This window comes from Bactrocera dorsalis, chromosome 5 (genome assembly GCF_023373825.1).
Source record: "Bactrocera dorsalis isolate Fly_Bdor chromosome 5, ASM2337382v1, whole genome shotgun sequence".
Classification (NCBI taxonomy): domain Eukaryota; kingdom Metazoa; phylum Arthropoda; class Insecta; order Diptera; family Tephritidae; genus Bactrocera; species Bactrocera dorsalis.
Genome location: NC_064307.1, coordinates 21,869,767 through 21,890,048, shown reverse-complemented (window position 1 = coordinate 21,890,048; position 20,282 = coordinate 21,869,767). Strand labels below are relative to the sequence as shown.

The 20,282-nt window shown below is 34.9% G+C and overlaps 2 protein-coding genes across 11 annotated transcripts in view; both read right to left on the bottom strand.

Moving 5' to 3' along the window:
• Positions 1 to 199: 199 nt before the first annotated feature.
• On the bottom strand, positions 200 to 9,333 carry LOC105230085 (zinc finger protein on ecdysone puffs). 2 transcript variants are annotated; one of them, XM_011210666.4, is made up of 5 exons: positions 9,152 to 9,324; positions 7,804 to 7,976; positions 7,339 to 7,681; positions 4,375 to 4,592; positions 200 to 2,234 (listed from the first exon to the last, which is right to left on the bottom strand). In XM_011210666.4, exons 2-5 carry the CDS (start codon positions 7,812 to 7,814, stop codon positions 758 to 760), a joined length of 2,049 nt encoding a protein of 682 aa, XP_011208968.1. In that variant the 5' UTR covers positions 7,815 to 7,976; positions 9,152 to 9,324; the 3' UTR covers positions 200 to 757. The 2 variants fall into 2 exon arrangements, with proteins under 2 accessions (XP_011208968.1, XP_011208971.1); XM_011210669.4 differs by lacking the exon at positions 4,375 to 4,592 and having other exon boundaries at positions 2,134 to 2,234; positions 9,152 to 9,333.
• Positions 9,334 to 11,386: 2,053 nt separating this feature from the next.
• LOC105230131 (transient receptor potential cation channel subfamily A member 1) overlaps positions 11,387 to 20,282 on the bottom strand; it is a 61,062-nt gene continuing 52,166 nt past the window's right edge. For 5 of the 9 annotated variants that reach the window (XM_049457605.1, XM_049457601.1, XM_049457603.1 and 2 more), the window contains 8 exons: positions 19,481 to 19,728; positions 17,285 to 17,663; positions 17,103 to 17,219; positions 16,833 to 17,019; positions 15,178 to 15,290; positions 14,941 to 15,100; positions 13,698 to 13,831; positions 11,387 to 13,620 (listed from right to left, as the gene is read on the bottom strand). In XM_049457605.1, the coding sequence (XP_049313562.1) occupies positions 13,447 to 13,620; positions 13,698 to 13,831; positions 14,941 to 15,100; positions 15,178 to 15,290; positions 16,833 to 17,019; positions 17,103 to 17,219; positions 17,285 to 17,663; positions 19,481 to 19,728 (1,512 nt within the window). In that variant the 3' untranslated portion in view covers positions 11,387 to 13,446. The remainder of the gene's footprint in view (positions 13,621 to 13,697; positions 13,832 to 14,940; positions 15,101 to 15,177; positions 15,291 to 16,832; positions 17,020 to 17,102; positions 17,220 to 17,284; positions 17,664 to 19,480; positions 19,729 to 20,282) is intronic. The other 4 variants (XM_049457604.1, XM_049457608.1, XM_049457609.1 and 1 more) reach the window with 1 other exon arrangement.

Below are 20,282 nucleotides of genomic sequence, written 5' to 3'. Positions count from 1 at the left end.
ACATAACCATGCTCTCTCATCACTTACCGTTCCAAACAGGGCTAGTAATTCGTCGAAACTGGTCGTTGTTGCTGTAGCGACAGAAAACAATCTTGAAGTAATTTCGAGGAATGATGCCGAGTTGACAATTTCTGGTCGGATAAAAATCCCGTCCGTTCCGGCTCTTGCCATTAACCCACAGCAATAAAAGACACAGAAGTCAGTTTTTTTTATTTTGTACATCTAAAGGTTGTTTTATTTACCTCTTAAAATATGCTTTTACATTTTATAATGCATAATACAGCATCAAATCCAGTGTACCTCTTCTGCTTGTGATTCAAAACACCACACACAGGACAATACTTCTCTTCAAATACTCATTCACACATTTGCAAAAAGGTTTGCATGTGCGCCCCTTACTCTTTTTATTATGATTTTGACAATTTTTACTGGCTTTAAATGTTTTTCATTGTTATTTTGCTTTCTAGAGTAGAATATTTTTTACTCGTATATTTCAATGAAATATTATGTTTCGATAGATCTTCAGTAAGTATGATTGCAATTAAGTTAATAATAAATTATTAATATAGAATAGGTGTATATTGAATTTATAGTTTTATTTATTAATTATATCTTGTCAAGTTGCAAAACATAAGGGTTTTTTGTTTTTATTTATAATTTGTTGGAAAGTAGTACAACTAAACTTAAATAGTGGAAATCATTATTTTCTTTTAATTTTTTGTTTGTCTAGTTAAACGTTTACACTCAAACTATTTGCTTAGTAGCGATTGTAACGTCCACGTCCACGACCACGCGGCGTTGCTTTTGGTGCGGCGCGAGCTGGTGTTGCTTTTTTGGCCGGCGATGTTTCAGCTGTGGGTGTGACTGGTGCTGGTGTTGCTGGAGCGGCTTTGGCTGGTGTCTTGACAGGCTCGGGCTTTGGCTGTTCTTTAACAGGCTCTGGTTCTGGCTCTGGCTCAGGCTCAGGATCGACCTCAGCCTCGGCTTCACCATCTTGTTCTTGTGCCTCCATTTCCTCATCGCCGGCCTCTTCATCGCCCTCCTCGCCTTCGGCGGCTTCACCATTTTCATTCATTTCTACATCTTCATCATCACCAGTAGCCTCGGATGGATCGTACAGTTCACCCTCGGCGGCTTCACCACCCTCACCCTCTTCACCATTTTCTGCCTTAACTTCGGTGGCAGCTGCTTCAGCTTCCTCCAACTTGCGCTTCTTGCGTTCACTCTCCTCAAGAGCGGCGGCGGCGCGTTTTTGCGCGATCTTAGTATCGCTCGCTTTCTCGTTAATGAACTTCAAGAAGTTGCGGTGATGTGTAACAGTGCGAGAATGCACCTCGACGGTCTTTTCTGTATCGAAGAATTTGCCGCATAGCGAGCACTCGAAACACTCCAATTTCGTAATGAGACCGGCACCAACTGGACGTGTCCAATTGTATTTGGGCAAACGTGTATCGACTTCGGTCGGTATTTCATCACCATCAGAGAAGTCTAAAATGCAGTCTTCTGGATCGACGGGCAAAGCGACTTCCTCCTCTTCTTGTGTTTCATTTAAATCTTCACCCTCTTTGGTTTCATCAGCGCCCTCTTCACCCTCTTTCTTTTCAGCTTCTTCACCTTCGGCCTCCTCACCTTCAGCAGCTTCTTCTCCCTCCTTCTTGACTTCACCCTCACCCTCAGCCTTCTTGGCAACAGGCTTCTTCCTCTTCTTTTGTGGTGGACGCAAGTCCTTCGACTCCTCTTCTTCGGTATGAATAGTCAATGTGTTACGCTTACGTTCACCAACCTTGGTGTTCTTCTCGGCGGCCTTTTGCAAGTGATCAGCCGATAACAAATGTGTATCGTAATCAATGCGTGTAGCGAATTCCTTATTGCACTCAATACATTTGGGATGCAAGAACTTCTTCAAACTCAAGTGACCCTCCGATTTACGATGCGCCGAAATATGACCATGGAAATTCAAATCGCACATAGTACAATATTCCAATTGGCGTTGCTTGGTCTTGCCCATGCGCTTCAAACGATCCAATTCAATCGATTTCAATTGCTCAGCGATCTTGGCCTCTTGGCGTATCATATTAGCCTTTAGGCGATAGCTTTCTTCGATGCCCTCGCGCATCATTAAATGTGTGCGACCCTTAATGTGATTCTCGAACGAGTTGGCGTCCCACATATGTTTCTTACACAAATGGCAATAGAACATGTCGTTGGGTACGCTGGCATAGGGTGACTCCTTGCTGTTGTTGTGTAGTGAAATTATTCACACGCAAAACAATTTGGCATTTCAAATTTGTTTTGGATTTTTTGAATTGATAGAAATGGAAATACACATAAAAAGGAAAAATATTAGTTTTCTGTATTTAAAAAATGTTTTGCTATAATAAATAGAAATAAGGAAGTAAAAAATGCTTTATAAATTGGGGCAACGCGACGGATTTCGATGGTAATGTGTACTAAAAATATTACATTAGATGTGTGTTAAATTTTGAAGACAATAGTACGAATGAGGCATGAAAATGGATCTGAGAAAAAACACAGAATTACACCGCAAAACTGCGGGCAGTTTAAGTGACATGACTTCAGTGATTTTATATATGTATGCTACAAGCAGTTCAGGGAGTTCCAACATTATTGCTATCTTTACAGATGGAAGAGGAAGAAGCCAGGTTATTGAGTTGCTTTATATTTTAACATTGGAATTATTAAAAGCGGATTAAAAACTGAAAATAAATTTTAAATAACTGATTTATAGAGTTCAAAAAATTTTTTTGGCATTTTGAATAAACGCAAAAAAAACATTTAAAAGTCAATTTGAAGGTATGCATAAATAAAAAAAAAAGTGCAGAATTGTTGCACTTCTCGCGCTTTTAGATTAGTCTGTTCTTGGATATAAAAAATATATATAAAGGATAGGTTATAAACATAAATATTTCTACAAATTCCTCTTAGTTTATAAGTGATTTGTTAAAATCATTGAAAATTAACTTTTCATATTAGTTTCATAATTTAACACACCGCTAATGAAATATTATCCAAATTTTGAAGTGATTTTCTTTATCAATACGCAAATTTTATTATATTGTATATTTATTTGCCATTTAATTCACTTCGAAACCGTACACAATTCTGTCTTTATCTAAAACAAATAATATTTCAATTGTCCTTGAATTACGAGCGATTTTTCGAATTAATATAAAATTCCATTAAAAAATTATAGTTGTGACTTACAAGTGCTTGACATCATATATTGATTTTATATTCAATCAAAACATCAGCATAAAAAGATTGAAGCAAAGAATGCGGCAACAACGCAACGCTGGTGCTCAGCTGTTGGTTTACAAAAATCTGTAGTCTTATTCGTATTAATGCAGAATGACATTTTGGAAACGTTTATAAGTTGACTTTAAAATATGCAATGCGATTTTTTTAAAGTTAGAAATTGTGATTGACAAATTGCAGTAAACGTTAACCTTAACTGTATAGTAAGAACAGCACTTTTCAAACAATTTGGTCACATTGATAATCTAAAAAATTGCTAATTTTAATAAGAAAACCGCTTAATTAGCTGAAATCAACAGATATAAAATGTTTTCTAATTTAAATCATATCTCGAAACACTAAATTCTGCGCATTTCTAGTATTTTACTTTAAACAGAAACATCATCCATATTTTTATATAATTACCATTGTCAGTAATTTGCTTAGATTTATAAACGCTCATAATTCCAAGAACTGATATTATTTGTATATAAATAAATTCAAGGTAGCCTGTAATACGTATTTTGATGATAAGATAGTATATAGGTGGAAAATGCGCCTCGGGTAGTTAACAAATAAAGTAAAAATGTTAAGATATTTAAAATTGTAATTTAAAAAATTAAAATAACATGTCCGCTGAAAATGTGCTTTAAAAATATATATAAAATGCTATATAAGATATTAAAATAAAAATAATCAAAACAAAACACAGTTAAATTTCATGATCGTACATCCCGCCCAGAACCCATATTCCCACCTACAGGCTTTTTATCATCATTCCACATCAACTTGCTCCCCCTCCATGCATATGTATATGTAACGTCAACAGACGCAACTATTTGCGCACATTGCTTTTATTACAGTAGGGACACCCATGTACAATTAACAATATATAAAAATGGCATAGAAAGTGGAAATGCTTATATAGTAAAATGTATATTGGGTTATAAAGAGGAATCCCCATTAATATATAGATATATTGCGTTATAGTTGGCTTAAAAATGATGTAGGTTTTTTTTATTATTATTATGTAAATATTTTTGTTTTGGTTCGAAATTGAAATTGTAGTAAAAAACTTGTTGAAAATTCTTTTTGTTTTTGTTTGTGAAAAACGCTTACCTCTCAGTTTTCTTATCGCCAGAAGCGGTATCCTTCTTTTTGTTATTGTTGGCATTTTTAGCCAAAAGTTTCTTAGCACGATCGAAAGCATTCTGCTTGCGAATTCCGCCAGCGCCTTGCTTTTGTGCTGATTTAGCACCAGCTGCGCCACGGTTTTGAAAACCTCCTTGAGCACGGCGATTATTAATGCGATTGCCAGGAGCACCACGATTGACCATCTTTTTTTATACAAATGTTATGTAATTTGTTTTATAATTTAATATATAGAATATATTTAGAAATATATGCGCACACATTTTGGTATTTGTATTGATATTGGAAACATGCATGAATTTTAGTTTCGTTTCCACATGTAGAAAGAAACAAATTTTGTTGTTTTGTTTTTTTATGATGCATACACATAAAAATGTAGCGTGTGAAATGCACAGATTTTTTGCAAATATTTTCATAATAGATTATATTAAGTATCACATTAATTTGCATTTTTAGAACACAAATTTAATACATTCATTCAATACAACAGTAATTTGCATTTGACATTTGTATATATTTTTTTTTTAAATATTCGAAGCACAATTCATCATCGTCGTGGAAATTGTATGCGTTCAGAGGCGCATTTACACATTTTTTAATATTGTTTAGTAATGTCGTTGAAGATTTTTGTTTTCATCAGTTGTTGTAATATTGTATATAGATATGTAATAACATACATAAGAATTTTTAAATATCCGTAGAACACATAATACAATATCAGATATGTAGTTTCGTTTGTTTAATGAATTTTTGTTCATATTTGTTATATTATAATATTTCGTTTATAAGATGTGTCAGTTCGTTGGCGTATTTGGCAATCAGCAAAGAATGGAGAATTCAAAGTGTAGACGGATTGGTAGGATAGCGGAGAGCAGCAATGGCATCAGCAACACACGTGCACATCAGCACAGGATTAGCCGAAATGGCATCATGCATGAGCGTGTGTGGCGTATATACAGATATGTATATATATGTATTTTCATATTTGATGAGACAACATTTATATATTATTGAAGTTTTTAATCAAAGTATTCAAATAGAGTCGTAGAAGTTTTCATTGCATATATCAGATTTTTGATATTACCCATGGTGATGTGGTTAGACATTTAAAAAATACACATTTATGCGAACAATTGTAATTCGGTTCGGGAAAACGCGTTTCATCATATATCGTTATCATATCAGATTTCATTTGTAGTTCAATATTTTCGTTTTGGTTTCGATTTTTGCATCAACATAATTATAAGTTAAAAATAATTTTGGTTTTAAAAAAATTTTCATTCAGGTTTGTTTTTTTTTCGTTTTTTTTTTTTTGATTGTGTTTCAGTCAGCAGCATTTGGATTGCAATAAAGAATCGTTGAGGAAGCACCAGACCAGTAGTGTACATGTTGTAGCAGTTAGATTAGGCAGAGATCATCATCGACCGATCGTTTTTGTGTATGAAACAGTTGTGAACGCACCAACAGGTTGAAGACATCGGTTGCACATTTACATTCGATCAGTAATTGCATTTGTAGGCGGCAGTTATGCAGCGTGAATTTGAATAGCGTAAATGCCATAAGTGTGTTTGGTTGTGTTTGTTCGCATTTGCGTCCACATGTACAATTATATGATTTTCGATCACAATTATATATTTTTAGGGAAGGAAAATGGTGTTATTTTTTGTACGTAATAGAAATTCGAAAACCAATTGTCATATTGTGCGTGATAACGCAGCATAAATGACGCAAGCGATTACAAAACATCAATAATAACAACAACAGCAGCATACGCATTATCATAACGCGAAACATAACCGCATCATTGCATTTGCAACATTTTCGATCACAATCGACACGCGTCAGATGGAACAATTGAACAAATTAGAGGTTCAGTTCGGTGCGATTTAGGGTTTTGTTTTGTTTTTGTACATATATATATGGAGAAGAGAATAAAAGAAAGTAAACAATTGCTAATTAGAAACTTGGAATTAATTATCCAGCGTATAAAAGTACAACAAATTAATTTTGTTTGTAAGTCTTAAATTATAAAATATACATTTTATGAAATAATTCATAATAGATATACGCTGTTTGACAGTGGCTTAAGTTAATAGTTGGAAGAAACTAAAAGAGCTAAAGTATTTGTGGTTGCATTCTGTTGTATTACACAACATTACATATTACAACTAAGTGTACTTTTTCTTACTATATCATATAGAAAAATTATAAGGTACATTTAATGGTACTGCTAAAAAAAATTGTGCACTAATACAGAATAATTTCATCTCCTCTCTCTTGTGTACTGTAAAAATATAGCATTTAAAATGGACAAATGCTTTTTACTTGAAAGCCTCCAATGCACAATCCTTTTACAATTCGTATCAATTTATAATTTGAATAAGTGAAATTTTTAAAAAGCTATACATTATATTCAAAAAAATTTAAATAGTTTTTGTCCTTAAAACTTCGATGCTTTTCGGTTTTGAAGTACAAAATGAATTTTAAAAGTTATAATTCTTTACAAAATACAAATATATATTTTAAGCATAAAATTATTCGATACTTTGTATATCGCATGTGTGGTAGATATTAAAATCAACACTTTTGTTAACCAATTCATAATAACGAAAAATTACTTTGAAATGTCTACTTCTTTTGATAATTTCTTTTTTCAATGACTTGATTTTTACAGACCGCAATGTGGAATACACTTTTTTAAATCTATACCGCATTACCACTAAACATTTGAGTTTAAGAAAGCAAAATAAATTGTTATTGTTACAAATCATTTCGTCTACCCCACTTGCGATATACATCGGTTAGCACTTCTGCAAACTTTTCCAGTCCACATACAGCATTTGTGCTACCATAAATAGTGAAAACAAATAATTATTTTTATAAGAAAACTACAACTAAAAATTTGTAAAAGGGAAAAAATCATATACATACCGGTCCGCCGCGTTGATTGCGATTGCCCATACCGCCTCCTCCGCCGCGTGGCAGATCCAACAGAGATGGTGGATTTTGGTTTCTGAACAAGTTGTTCAACAAGTTATTAGCCAAATTAATGGCCTGTGCGTTCATGCCTTGGCCACCGCCGCCTTGACGCATGTTGCCACCGCCAAAGTTACCACCGGCATTTGGGGTATCCCACGGCGACATGTTCATGTTTCCCATGCGATTGGCACCCATTGGGCCACCACCATAATTATTACCGCCGAAATTGCGGTTGCGATTCTGATTACCTCGGAATGCCATTTTCTTATTTGTGTTGTTATTAACCTGTTTAACGCTATAACAAAATAAAAATAAAACATGTTAAATTTTATTTTTTTTTACATAATGTATTATATAAATATTAGTCAAAATTAAAAGGTAAAATGCTGCAAAAGCCGCATAGTCTTCTCTGCATACCTGGGAGACATTTGGTTTTGTAAAATTTTAAATTTAGAATTTCCAAAAGTTGAAATAATAATAATCAACAAAGCACAGACACAAAATTCACTAACATAGAACAAGCGTAAAAGCTAGTACTTTATTAGTTTTATTTTTAGAGGATTAGCTAAATGCAAATGATCGAAAAATATCTGAAAAACAAAAAGAACAGCAAAAATGTGTGCTTTAAATTACCAGCAACAAAATGATCATTAATTTTAGAATAAAATATTTACAATTACAGAATTTTGTAGTAAAGAAATTTTGAAAATGTTAGTTTTTTACTAAGTCAAATGGTTATTATATCTCAAATGTAAAAGTAACATATGTACATGAAGGTAAGCACAACCGCTTTTTCACATTTTGTGTATGTACACTTAATTTACGCGCGAACGGGTGGGTAGTATACAACAAAAGTGTAGATACTCACGAAAAACCGGGAGAACGAAAATAAACTCGTTCGCAAGATATTTTGCCCGAACGAACGAACATTCTTGCCCTGTTAACATCAAAGAAAAAAAACTAAGCAAAATGGCTTAAAGCACAAATACAAGTGTGAATAACCTCATTTTTTACAGAAATCCATTAATCACGTTCTACCTGATATGAAGAAATGAGCCTTGAATACACAAAATGGTAGTTTTGGAGAAGTGAAAATAAGCCGACCGGCCGGCATTTAGTAAAATATTATAGTGAAGAGATGTTAAAAAAGAAACTTTCATAACATTTATCTAGAATGTTATCTAAGCGTGGTTGAGTCACATTTTTTAAATTTTTCACCAGAATTTTGCGCAACTTGTCAAACAAGTAGCAAATTGTATACACACACAAAACGATTTGCAAATGTAAAAAAATAAGAGAAAATATGTAAAGGCGAAAACAAAATGGCGCCTTCTGTGGTTAATTTTCTATAACTGAAATTTTTTCTCAACTGTTTCGAAGAATATTTCTTTAAACAAAACTTTTCATATATTTTTTCGGAAAATTACAAATGTATAACACACGTAACTATTCGTCCACCCACTTAAAATAGACTCTTGGAAATTTCTAGTTGTTTAGTACGACTGTACTTTTCTTTGCATGTGGGTTAATAATCCAGAAATTCAATTAACCTTCGACTTTTTTTTAATTGTAAGTAAATAATTTGTGCAATGAACTTAAAAAAGGCATTTAATTGTTAGAACCAGTTAAAATTGCAAGCATTTTACTTAAAAAAATCGATAACATTTTCACCAGTATACATACTAAAATCTATGCGAAGAACCTTTACCAAAGAAGAAAAAGTATTCTGTTGTATTATAAAACCTTAATCGAATAATTTGCTCACCTTCTGACGAAGAATTAACTTTCACAGTATTAAATTAAGATATATTTGTAAAATTTCACAATCTTTCTTCAATTGAAGAAAATTAAAGATGGCGACGGTGTAATTTTATTTTTTTATGAACAAAACCGCGCTCACGCACAAGTACTACACGAGCAACGAACGAAGAACGAATGAATAAACGACATCGTTTGGAAAACTTCGAAAGCATTCGTCTGGATGTGGAAAACGAGCGAGTAGCCACAGAGCATTGCCAACTTGTTAGTTTTCAAATCTATCGAAAAATAGGTAACACGGTGTTTACACATGGTTTTCCAGCACGAAGAGAAGACTATTTATTAATTAAAAACTTAAGCTGCGTTGATTTTCACTTATTTAGAACCTGTAGTCATAAAATAGACGTTTTTGATAATTTGTTTGTTGTTATTTTAATGAATGTTTGCATGTATTATATATATTTTTACTTTTTTTTACACTACAATATTATTAGGTTTTGGTAAAAATTTTACTCTTTTTTATGAAAGGAACTGTAAATATGTTGTGTAGTAGAAAAATTTATATTTTATTAAAATTATTTTGAAAAAATTTTCCTCGCTGCAACCCTGTACTAGCAAACAAATTTGGCGGAAAAAGAAGAAATGTCGTTGGTGTTGGTGGATTGCAGTGAATTGCAAGCGGGTCTCAAGTTTTCTCGTTTAATAAATTATTATAAAGAACTAAACAATTTCTAACGCTTTCGCAAAAAAGTCTTGGTTATTGTTGTTTCAAAGTGTGTATTTTTGTAATATGTTTCTCTGCTCATACACAAAGGAATTAGGAGCTTCGTGTTTGCAGACGTGAGCTTTGCTCGGAAGTGGCAGTTAACAGGTAACCAGTTGTAAGGAAATCGCTATTACAATTTTGAATTACTAATGTATAAATATATTTCACTATATGCTCAGGTAAACAAATTGAGAAAAGATATGGCAATTGGAAACGAAGAACCGATATATTTTTACGATTGTTTGGTAAGTCCACGTATTTGTACATCAAATATTTTTGGCCAATATGTTTTTGAGGTTAGTTTTTGGATGAAAGAAAGTACTTAGTATAAGGTAATGTTTACAAGCCACAGAGGAATAGAGCTACCCAAGTGATATAATTGTTGTTTTTAAGTTTAAAATAAATGTTGGTGCAAGTGAACTAAATTTCAATGACTTTTACTAGCACTCGTTAAAGAGCAAGGTTATGTTTCCGACATTTAATTCAACGACATTTAATTCAACATTATTTTACATATTAAAAAGATAGAAGTGTTGAATATGCAGCAATAGAATGTAGAATTCGGTAATCTTGATAATTTTCTATATATTTTAAATATGTCGCTGTTAAAATGCTCAACTCAAGGAAGCAAAATTTCTACTCGTTGCTATTCTGTGAACACACGGCACTCTGCAATATGAATATTGCCCTATTCAGCAGCGTATGTCACGCTATGCTACGTTAGATGGCGCTCGTGCTTTTAAGTGTTGCACTTGCTTTGAAAAAAATTATTGTTTACACACAAATTTGGTCCACAATAACTGTGAGAATCTTAGAATCTGAGAAAATAATATTTGTTACTAAAATAGGAACTGCATATGAGTTTGTATTATTGTTTACCGCCTTGTTGTTAAATTGAGCATTTCCTGTACTGTGTTTATGTAAAGGCATGCTGATTTCTTTGGATTTATCAACCCGCTAGCTACATTGCCGTAATTACTATGAAATAGAAAATCTAATATTTGGATTTTGGTGTGTAAGCATATATAAGTATGTAATTATATAATCTACATGGGTATGATTGAAGCTTTAACCACCAAATCTATTTTGGCGTAGCTATTACGCAGAAGTATATTTCAAGTCCTTTGCTTGGTTTTTCGAACGCAGGAACAGATTCGGTCTTAGGTGTCCTTACAAATTACCAAATGCACAAATATGCAACATTCGATGCGAAAAAGCAAATGCATCTACTTATATATGTATATGTATGTATGTATATGAGCATTTCGTTTGCATTTAATTTAAAAAACATAAGAATCTAATTTTCATTGTGAAGAGCTTTTAATTTAGAAATCTTATTTTTCATGAAAAGTTGACTTAGATAAATTTGTAACAACTCTAAATATCCTGCATTTTTTTCCTTTACTTACTTTTTCATAATATTCCTTGCTTTTTTCATAATTTCCATCAACAATAAATGAAGAACATCAATTTTTTTCTCAGTTCAGGTATGTTTATATTTCCAACATCAATTTTACAATCATTTTTATTTAAACAAATATTCTATTATAATTTATTTAAAATGTTAAACCTGTTCAAGGTTTGTTCCAGCAAAAATATGTATGTTTTCAAAAACTTGCTTTCACTTTTTCTTGTGCATCTGATACAACACAGTTTTCCTATGCGAAATTCAAGCATACATATGTACATATATGTATACTGCTTAAATTGTAGTTTTATAAATACAGCAACAATAGTTAAAACATAAATACATACACATAACATATTAGGTTAAACCTGTGGTTTGATTTATGCATGTACCGTGTTTAAAAATATTAATATATTTTCGTGTAAATCAATTTTTAAACATTTATCACAAAACAATTTGCAGTACATACAAACATTAACATTTCCTTTGAATATTTTTTTTTTTTACTTTTAGTTGTTTCAATCATTTTGCTATTTTATTAGTCTATTCTAGATAGAATTATAAATTCGTCTTTCCGGCAGCCGCCTTTATTTCATTGTATACCTGTAGTCCCCTGTGTTTGCTGTGTGTAAGTACCTACTTCTTTCTCATACAAAACTTCCCTTCATATTTTCTCTTATACTATATACTATACATATGTATGTATATATGTTTGTATATATGTATAGACAAATAACGTTTATGAGTGCCTTTTTATGTATAAATAACAAAAGGTGGGGTGGTTTAAGAAGCATCTTAGAACAATTCCTAGACCTCTAGAAATGCACGAACTCGGCTATGTAGATGTGTGAGAACATTTTCAAAAAAAGGTGCTAATAATACGTACAGATGTGTTATGTATATACGTGTGTAAGTATGTATCTACTATCAATGAGCCTGTTCAGTGAAGAAGACCTTCAATAAAAGTTTGGAGATTTTTTAAGTAAAAAATTTTGGTTTTAGAATTTAATTTCGCAAAATTGGAACTAAAAATTGAAAATCGAGTTATTTGGTACTGAACATTTTTTAATTTGCTATTAAAAATTGTTGAAATATAAATTATCACTGCTGTAGAGTATTGAATATGATGGCTCTGTACGAGCTCTAGTTCAAAATGGTAGAACATGAAGGAGGCAAGCGTGAAAAAATGTAAATTCTAAAACTATTTCTTTTTTAATTTTTTTATTATAAATTTTTGAACTCGGTACTAGGAAATAACTATTGATTTTTTCGATCTGAAACGGATTTCGGATTTTGTCCGGCTAATATATTTCGATTTAACACTTTTTGAATTGCGTCTATATAATATATAACCGCTACAACAAAAACAATAACATTTCGCAAAATACCTCAGACGTTTTACATTAAAGAACGTCGACAGGGAACATTATTTCTGGTATAACCCGGATTATTACTTATCGAGAAAGCAAATTAAATATAAAACAGCTTACTCACGATACTAGAACAGCTCAAATTCCAAAAAAAAAAATCAGAAAACCATTCTTTAAGATCAGATTTCAGACCGTTCCAACGACAGTCGTTTCTATGAAATCAAAAGGACCCGGTTTTTCATTCGGCTAAAGACTGTTAACGCGGTAGTATTCTACAATATTATGTTTATGCTGCCACTACAACTACAAGAATGCGATCTCAGATAAAGTAGACTAAAAAAAATTATAATTTTTTCACAAAAGTGAAAGTTCTGTGGTTACAGAAGGCATAAGCGCCGCATATTGCGCTCAAGCTTCATTTAAATTATGTTTTATACGCTTGTAAGCAACTCCTATAACAACAAAAACATTATGGTATAAAAGTACATGAATTAATAGATATTCCATATCTGGAGAGTGCGAACTTTGAGGTTAGGATTCATTCTTGACATACACTTTTCCTGAACAGGCTCATACAACAGTAGTGTACAATATGAAATTATATAATTCATATGATAAATATGCATTCTAACACTTGCAGCATTCTCTAAAGTGTGCTATTTGGTGTCAGTGTTAACAAACAATCTCATCTCTATCCTAGAAACAACAAGTTAATGCTATCATTTTTCATTTCACATTTTTCTGTGCCTCGTCGGCTTCTATTCATAAAGGCTTTTATTGAAGCTTAGCGCCGCACGCAGCCGATTGCGTATGCGTGGCGAGGTCCAACGTGAGCCTGGCGCCGGTCCCGTGCCATAAATTGAAACAGCTTTTAGATCGCAGGGCGATACACCTTCGTCCACATCGTCCGCCTCGGTTTTGATTTCCATTTTCTGTGGGTAAAAATAAAATTTGTCATTAGTATGATCACGATTTCGCTATAATTTCAAATCTCAATTTTTTGGCGCACCTGTACGATCAAGCGCAAGAGTTGATGCTGCTGATCCAGTAGACGTGAGATGTCACGCAATTTACGACGCTGTCGCTCCAATTCATTGTTGATGAAATCATCGTTGTTCTCGAATGAGATCGTATCCATTGAAGCTGTGCAGAAAAGCGAAATATTTCGTTTAACAAAGAAACAGACATGCATTTCTCAGAGCATAAAAGAGTATAACGGGTAGATTAGAGAAATTCTATGAAAGGTGGAGATTATGGCGTGAAGGTCACTCGTCAAATCAAAAAGTTTCCTGTACAAGTACTTGACTTGATCGATATGTTTATTGCCGTCGAGGTCATCCAACGGTAAGCCAAGAAACGTGCTGTTTCGGTGGGGTCGGACCAAAGGGAGAGGCGTCAGTGTCATGCCTAGGCTCATTGCACTCAGGTCATATATTAAATATGTCGGGGTCTATCCCGAATAAGTAGGAATTTATCCGGCTACAGTATCCAGAGTTAAGCTGTGCAAGAGTCATTCTCGATTCTCGCGGCAACTCGGGCTGATCATCTGCAATGGGCGGTGGTTTGGCTCCAACTACGCCATTCACTGATAGGGAGTCTGTGGCGGTGTCGGAAGTAAGTTGCGTCCGAAGTCTCGTCGGCGTCTTGTTTGATGTCATCGACGTAGTTGAGGAATGACCTTGATGCTCCTAATGTTCCGCTTCAAGCAGATGACTGTAGGGATCATTTCTGCGATAACTAGGAGAGAAGTTCATTATGCTCCTTAACTGGAGCATACGGGTCTCACTCTGCAGTGTTCGATAGGATTCATCAAGAGGCATCCTGTCGTAGTCCGGAGTACAGTCTGACAGGTCTGAAGCTTCCTCGTCTGCGTTCCATTGCATCCAGGCAACCATATTGGGGCGGCGTAGTTAAAGGCCGCTTACCGATTGCCTTGTAAGTTGCTAACAACGTTTCTTTGTCCTTTCCCCATGTGCGGCCGGATAGTGACTTGAAGATTTTGTTGCGGCTCTGTATTTTGGCGATAATCGCGGTCATATGAGGAGTGAAGGAACAGACTATTAAAAGTTATACCTAAAATTTCCTTTCTAATAGTTCCACTAATTGTCATATAGCTCTATTAGAAGCCGTGCTCTTATTGTTTCTAAATTAAATCTCTGTTTAAATGGTAGTTCAATGTCTCCCGATTTAAGTAGCGAGTCGCCAATCTAAGGTTATATTAAATATATATTTTTAAAGCTTTACACACTTACAATCCTCGCTGAAGGGATTTGAGAACCATTTGCGTAGAATACAGTCAAGAAAACCGAGTTTGCACTTTGTGTTATTTGGATACTCTATCAACTCGACTTTGTCGCCTTTCGGTAGCCAACTTTGAGGTAATTTGCGCTCCAGTTCGGTATGTAAGACCACCTAGGATAAATTAAAGTAATTAAAGATTAAATTTGAATTCAAAATTAATCGTAGTTATGAGGAATTCGGGCACGTGCCTGCATAGCCAAACGCTTGAGCTGGGCGTTACGACGTACAGACTCGATGTCGCCAACCGCCAAACCGATGAGTAGATTCATGAGTAGAATTGGCATGAGAATCATGAATACACCTGAAATGAGATTTGTAGTAAGTGTTAGTGATCGGTTTATTTTGTACAGAAGTATAGAAGAAAGTAAAGATTGGTTTTTAGTCTGCTTTTCAAAGTTCTTTTTCTAAAGATCGTAAAACGTTCGGTGTTCTCTTGTCAATTGAGGAAAATTGTCTTTCTTAGGTTCTCTGAATAATTTTTTGTGTTTGCAGAAATTGTGAGTGCTGTGGGACTTCAACAAAGGGTCTTGAGCGACTCGATCGAGAGTGCTCAGTTCAAAAACTTCTGTACCATAAGTTACTAAGTGTATTTACACCTTTTCTCTTGATCGTTTCTGTCCTTTTCTGTTTATCAGCAAAAATCTCAAAATAAACGATGTCTTCGAAATCTCCCCGAACAAACAACCTTCGAAATGCTTTGAGCTGGTTCATCCTCTTTAGACTATGTTTTCTTACGTTTTACATCATTGTAAACAAACCCTCTTTTTCCCGTTACGGTTCCGGTCCGAAAAATATCGAGTTAGACCGGCATGTGGCATCTCGTGACAACGCGCAGAAGATGGGAGTTACTCACCAAGTCATTTTAAACCATCTGCAGAAGGCTGAATACACCAAAAAGCTTGATTTTTGGGTGCCGCATGATTTGACGCAAAAAACCTTCTGGACCAAATCAACGCCTGCGATATGCTGCTGAAACGGAACGAAATCGAGCCTTTTTTAAGGAGGATGGTGACTGGCTACGAGAAATGGTTCACATATGACAATATCAAGCGAAAACGGACGTGGTCGAAGGCCGGTGAATCGTCCCAAACAGTGGACAAGTCGGGATTGATAGCCAGGAAGGTTGTGCTGTGTGTTTGGTGGGATTGGAAGGGAATCATCCACTATGAGCTGCTCCCATATGACCAAACGCTTAATTCTACTGCGAACAACTGGACCGCTTGAAGCAGGCGATCGACCAGAAGCATCCAGAACAACGCCAGACCACACACTTCGTTGATGACTCGTCAGAAGCTACGGGAGCTCGGATGGGAGGTTTTAACGCATTCACCATATAGCCCGGACATAGCGCCAAGTGATTACTACATGTTTCTGTCCATGGCGAACGCCCTTGTTGGTGGAACTCGAAAGAGGCTTGTAAAAAGTGGCTGTCCGAGTTCTTCGCAAATAAGGAGGGGGCTTCTAGGGAGGAAGGGTGTATTATAAAGTTGCCGTCTAGATAGAAACGGCGCATATTTGAACTAAATCCGATCAATATAACACTTTTTATAAAGCATTGAATAAGAGCAAAAAAGCGGAAGAATTTGACAACCTAATATATCAGCTGTTCAAATATATAACGATAAACTGGTTAAGTGTGAAGTTAGCTGCGTAAAAAATTAGTAAGATCAGCTGTTGCCATCAAAAGAAATTACTTAGTGAACGACTATTAAATATGGGTTGTTAAAGTCTGGACTTTGCCAAAACTTAACGAAAGGTTCTATGTGTCTTTCTTGGACTTCATTCTTCAATATTATTTTGCGGATTTGTACAACTTGAGTTTTTTTTTATAAAAGTTACTTACACAAAATGAGGAACGACGTTATTGGCACCTTCAATTGATCGCGGTAGTAGGTGTTAACATAGGTGCCCACAAAGTCCAGTTCGCCTAACATCATGGAGAAGGTGCGCAACAGCGACATCGGTATGTTCGAGAAGGACAAATGATTCGGTTGGGCATCGTTGATCTGTAAAACAGCATAGATCCCACACTACATACATATATGTAACATAAATACACAAACATATATACAGTTATAGAAAGTGCCGTCATTAACTATTAAGTGCTACCTACCTTCGATAAGAGTATGTAAAATGCCAAGCCGAAAGCGATGATCAGAATCGAAAAGACAATCAACACTTTTATTAGAGTTTGCAGAATCTCCAAGAACATCACCACATAAATGCCAACCTGGTGGGGGAAATATATAAATATATATGTATATAATATTATTAACCACACTTAATGGAAATTACTTGATCGAAGCGCTGGAGCATAAGCAATAGACGAAACCACGACAAGAATACCGCCACCGCCGCCGCTGAGTAGTGTACCGTCGATATGTTGCCCTCGCAAAAGAAAACTGGCCACACCATGATCAATGCGGATATGTATAGGACCCATGATATTAAATTGTCAATCTCGAATATGTAGTGCAGCCGTTGTTGGTACATTTGGAGAAACTCACGCAGCGAATAACCGCCAATATAAATGACAATTACGATGGCGCAAATGACCAAAGCGGTGGTATGTTGTAGGCGCTCGTAAGACTCGCCGTATCTCATTCCAAATGGTTCGCGTCCTCCACCGGCGGGGTTTTCAGGCCACTCATTGTTGCTGAGGTTCTTTTGGAGGCTGTGGGGGGTGTAGAGATTTAGAAAATTATTTTTGAATTATATTCTATTTTTTTCTATAAATTATTTCGAGTAGTCCGAGAGGCTAAACTGGATTTGAGGGATTATATGGTAGATATGAGAATCGATCAACTTTTGATTAAATTTTTCATATAACTGCAGCTAAAAACCTGTTCAGTTACTTGATCCTTGAACTTTTCTGTAGATATTCTCTTGTTCTGTATTCGCTTACGCGGTTATAGTTTACAACAGCGTGCCAGAAGTTTATTTTTTTTGCAATTGGGCGTCAATTCGGGATACAAAGTGCAGCCAGGTCCTTCACCACCTGATCTCTCCAAGGAACTTTTAGAGCTGGAGCGTTTTTATCCATTCGCACGACACTACTAGATATTCTCAGAATAAAGAAGAATATGTGAAGCCGTTCCTACAAGACTAGGGTGTACGTAACCAGAACGGACCCGGATTTTTATGCGGCCAAGGACTGTCAACACGGCAGAATTTTGCCGCTACAACAATAATATGTGAACAAAGGCTGAAGAGATGGTTAATATTTTGTTATTGACAACGTTTTTAGGCTCTGAGATCTCTGGGACTCTGGGATCCACAGTTTATCGTAAGCTCCTGTTGCAGGTAAACCAGCTTATTTTATGAAATACGGGTGAACAGCGAGGATTTATGTATGAAAATTGAGACAAATATGATCTTAAGTCGGAGAGGGGTTAAAATTGATCGATCTTCCGGGTGGACTTCCAGTAATCGATATAATACTTGCCTTAATACTCTTACTTCTTTTATATTTTCCAAAATACGATTACCGAGACTTTGTATTAACGGATTGTTTTTTATCGCAATGTTGAGGTCTTCTAAATTCAGAAAAATGAGCCCCAAGCATTTTTTGGAAAACATTTGAGCCCTTGATTCGTTTCCCCTAATATTATTTTCAAAATACTAAACGGGGTTCTTACTAATTAGAGTTCACAACTTCGATAGTTTCAACTCATTGGAGTTTTTTTGCGAGGTCGTTGTGTTGGAAAATCTTTACGAAGACCGGCGCTGAATGATTTGAATATTTTAGCTCACTAATATTAAATTATACGAGCCGAGTCAGAAGAGATGGTTAATAATTTAGTATTGGCAAGGTATTTTGGGGCGTGGACTCCGGGTTCCATGGTATATAGTAAGCTTAAACTGCAGAGAGGGCATAGTTCCTTTATAGAAAACTCGTGAGTACTCTATGGGGGTAAAACGCGAGAAATTCGAGAATTAAAAGTGACACAAACATGATTTTAAGTTAAAGAATGAACAGATCGATTTTTCGAGTCGATTTTCGTTAATAGTTCTGAGACGATTCATAGGTTCATGAGGTAGGCTCAATTTATTTTTTGTGGTTTCAGACCATCTTTTGTTCTCAATCCCTTCCGGGTCAATAAATGAATCTTTCTTCGAGCGTTTTTCTCTTAAAATACCTTTCCTCCCTTGCATTCTGGACAACGCTGTTCTCTAGGTTTCTAATTTGATTCTCAGTGACTTTGGCAGTTGTTTTGCTGACGTCATTCTAGTGTGAGAATAACAATTCCATCTCATAATACTACTTTTTGTATAGTTAGGGCTAGTGCTGTAAACAAACTGGTTGGCAGATCGCGCTCATGAATATTAGGCGGAGTAATTAAGGACAGTCCTACCAACTAAGAAACATATATTTTTTGCAATACCATTTAGCCGGGCATTTAGCTACAATTTCCGTTTGCTTTTTTTGTCACAATGTATGCATATATATAAAATGTATTTAAATATACTTTAAATTAATCATCAACTCACTCTAAATTGCCATTATTGCTCTCCGATGCATTTGCATTATCCAACATGGACGCATTTAAAAATAACGGACGAATTTCGATGCCGTTCATCATCAACGTGGAGAAAATCGTCACAAATAACAGGAAAATTGAGTAGATCAGTAAATTGACGAGATGAAAATATTTGCCGTAAGAATTCCATTTCATTTGTAGATATTTTTGACTCAGCGGATGGGCGAGCAGCTCGACACGACCATGGGTGACCATCGTCTGGCAGGCACAAATTGAGTGACATGAAATACATATTTATTTTAGTATAAATTTAATTTGAAGATTTAGCTTTCGTAGACAGATTAAAAGACAAGTGGAAAGCCATCTACATAGACACAATTAAAGTAAGGCTAAGCGCATAGTGAAGCGTAAGGCACAGGCAGAGATTATGGAAAATTGCAGAAAGTTAAAAGTGGAAAGTGAGATATTATGTAAATATATATTACATATATGTATGATATATATATGGTATATATTATTTACAATGAACCTGCAAAATAAGGTTATCATTTTTAGATTATTTTTTGATAAGTGCATGCAATAAATAACAGTAACAGTATAACAGAGTATTGCTCAAAACACTCAGAGAGGCAGTGAATTAAGAAAACATAGATTAACGGTAACATTAAACGACATAAAATTATAATACAACAAGAAATAAGAATATTGATTTCAGGTGCACCGAAGTTATAATATCCTTCACAGCTGCATTTCTTATAGCATAATATACGTAGAATATAAAAAGATCAGCTTAAATGACAACTCCGACCTCT

What these genes read in the sequence shown, in the direction of transcription:
- LOC105230085 (XM_011210666.4), bottom strand. An exon ending in GCAATCAACGCGGCGGACCG is followed by an intron (nt 4,593 to 7,338) that starts GTATGTATATGA and finishes GTATAAAAAAAG; the next exon opens with ATGGTCAATCGTGGTGCTCC. An exon ending in GGCGATAAGAAAACTGAGAG is followed by an intron (nt 2,235 to 4,374) that starts GTAAGCGTTTTT and finishes ACACAACAACAG; the next exon opens with CAAGGAGTCACCCTATGCCA.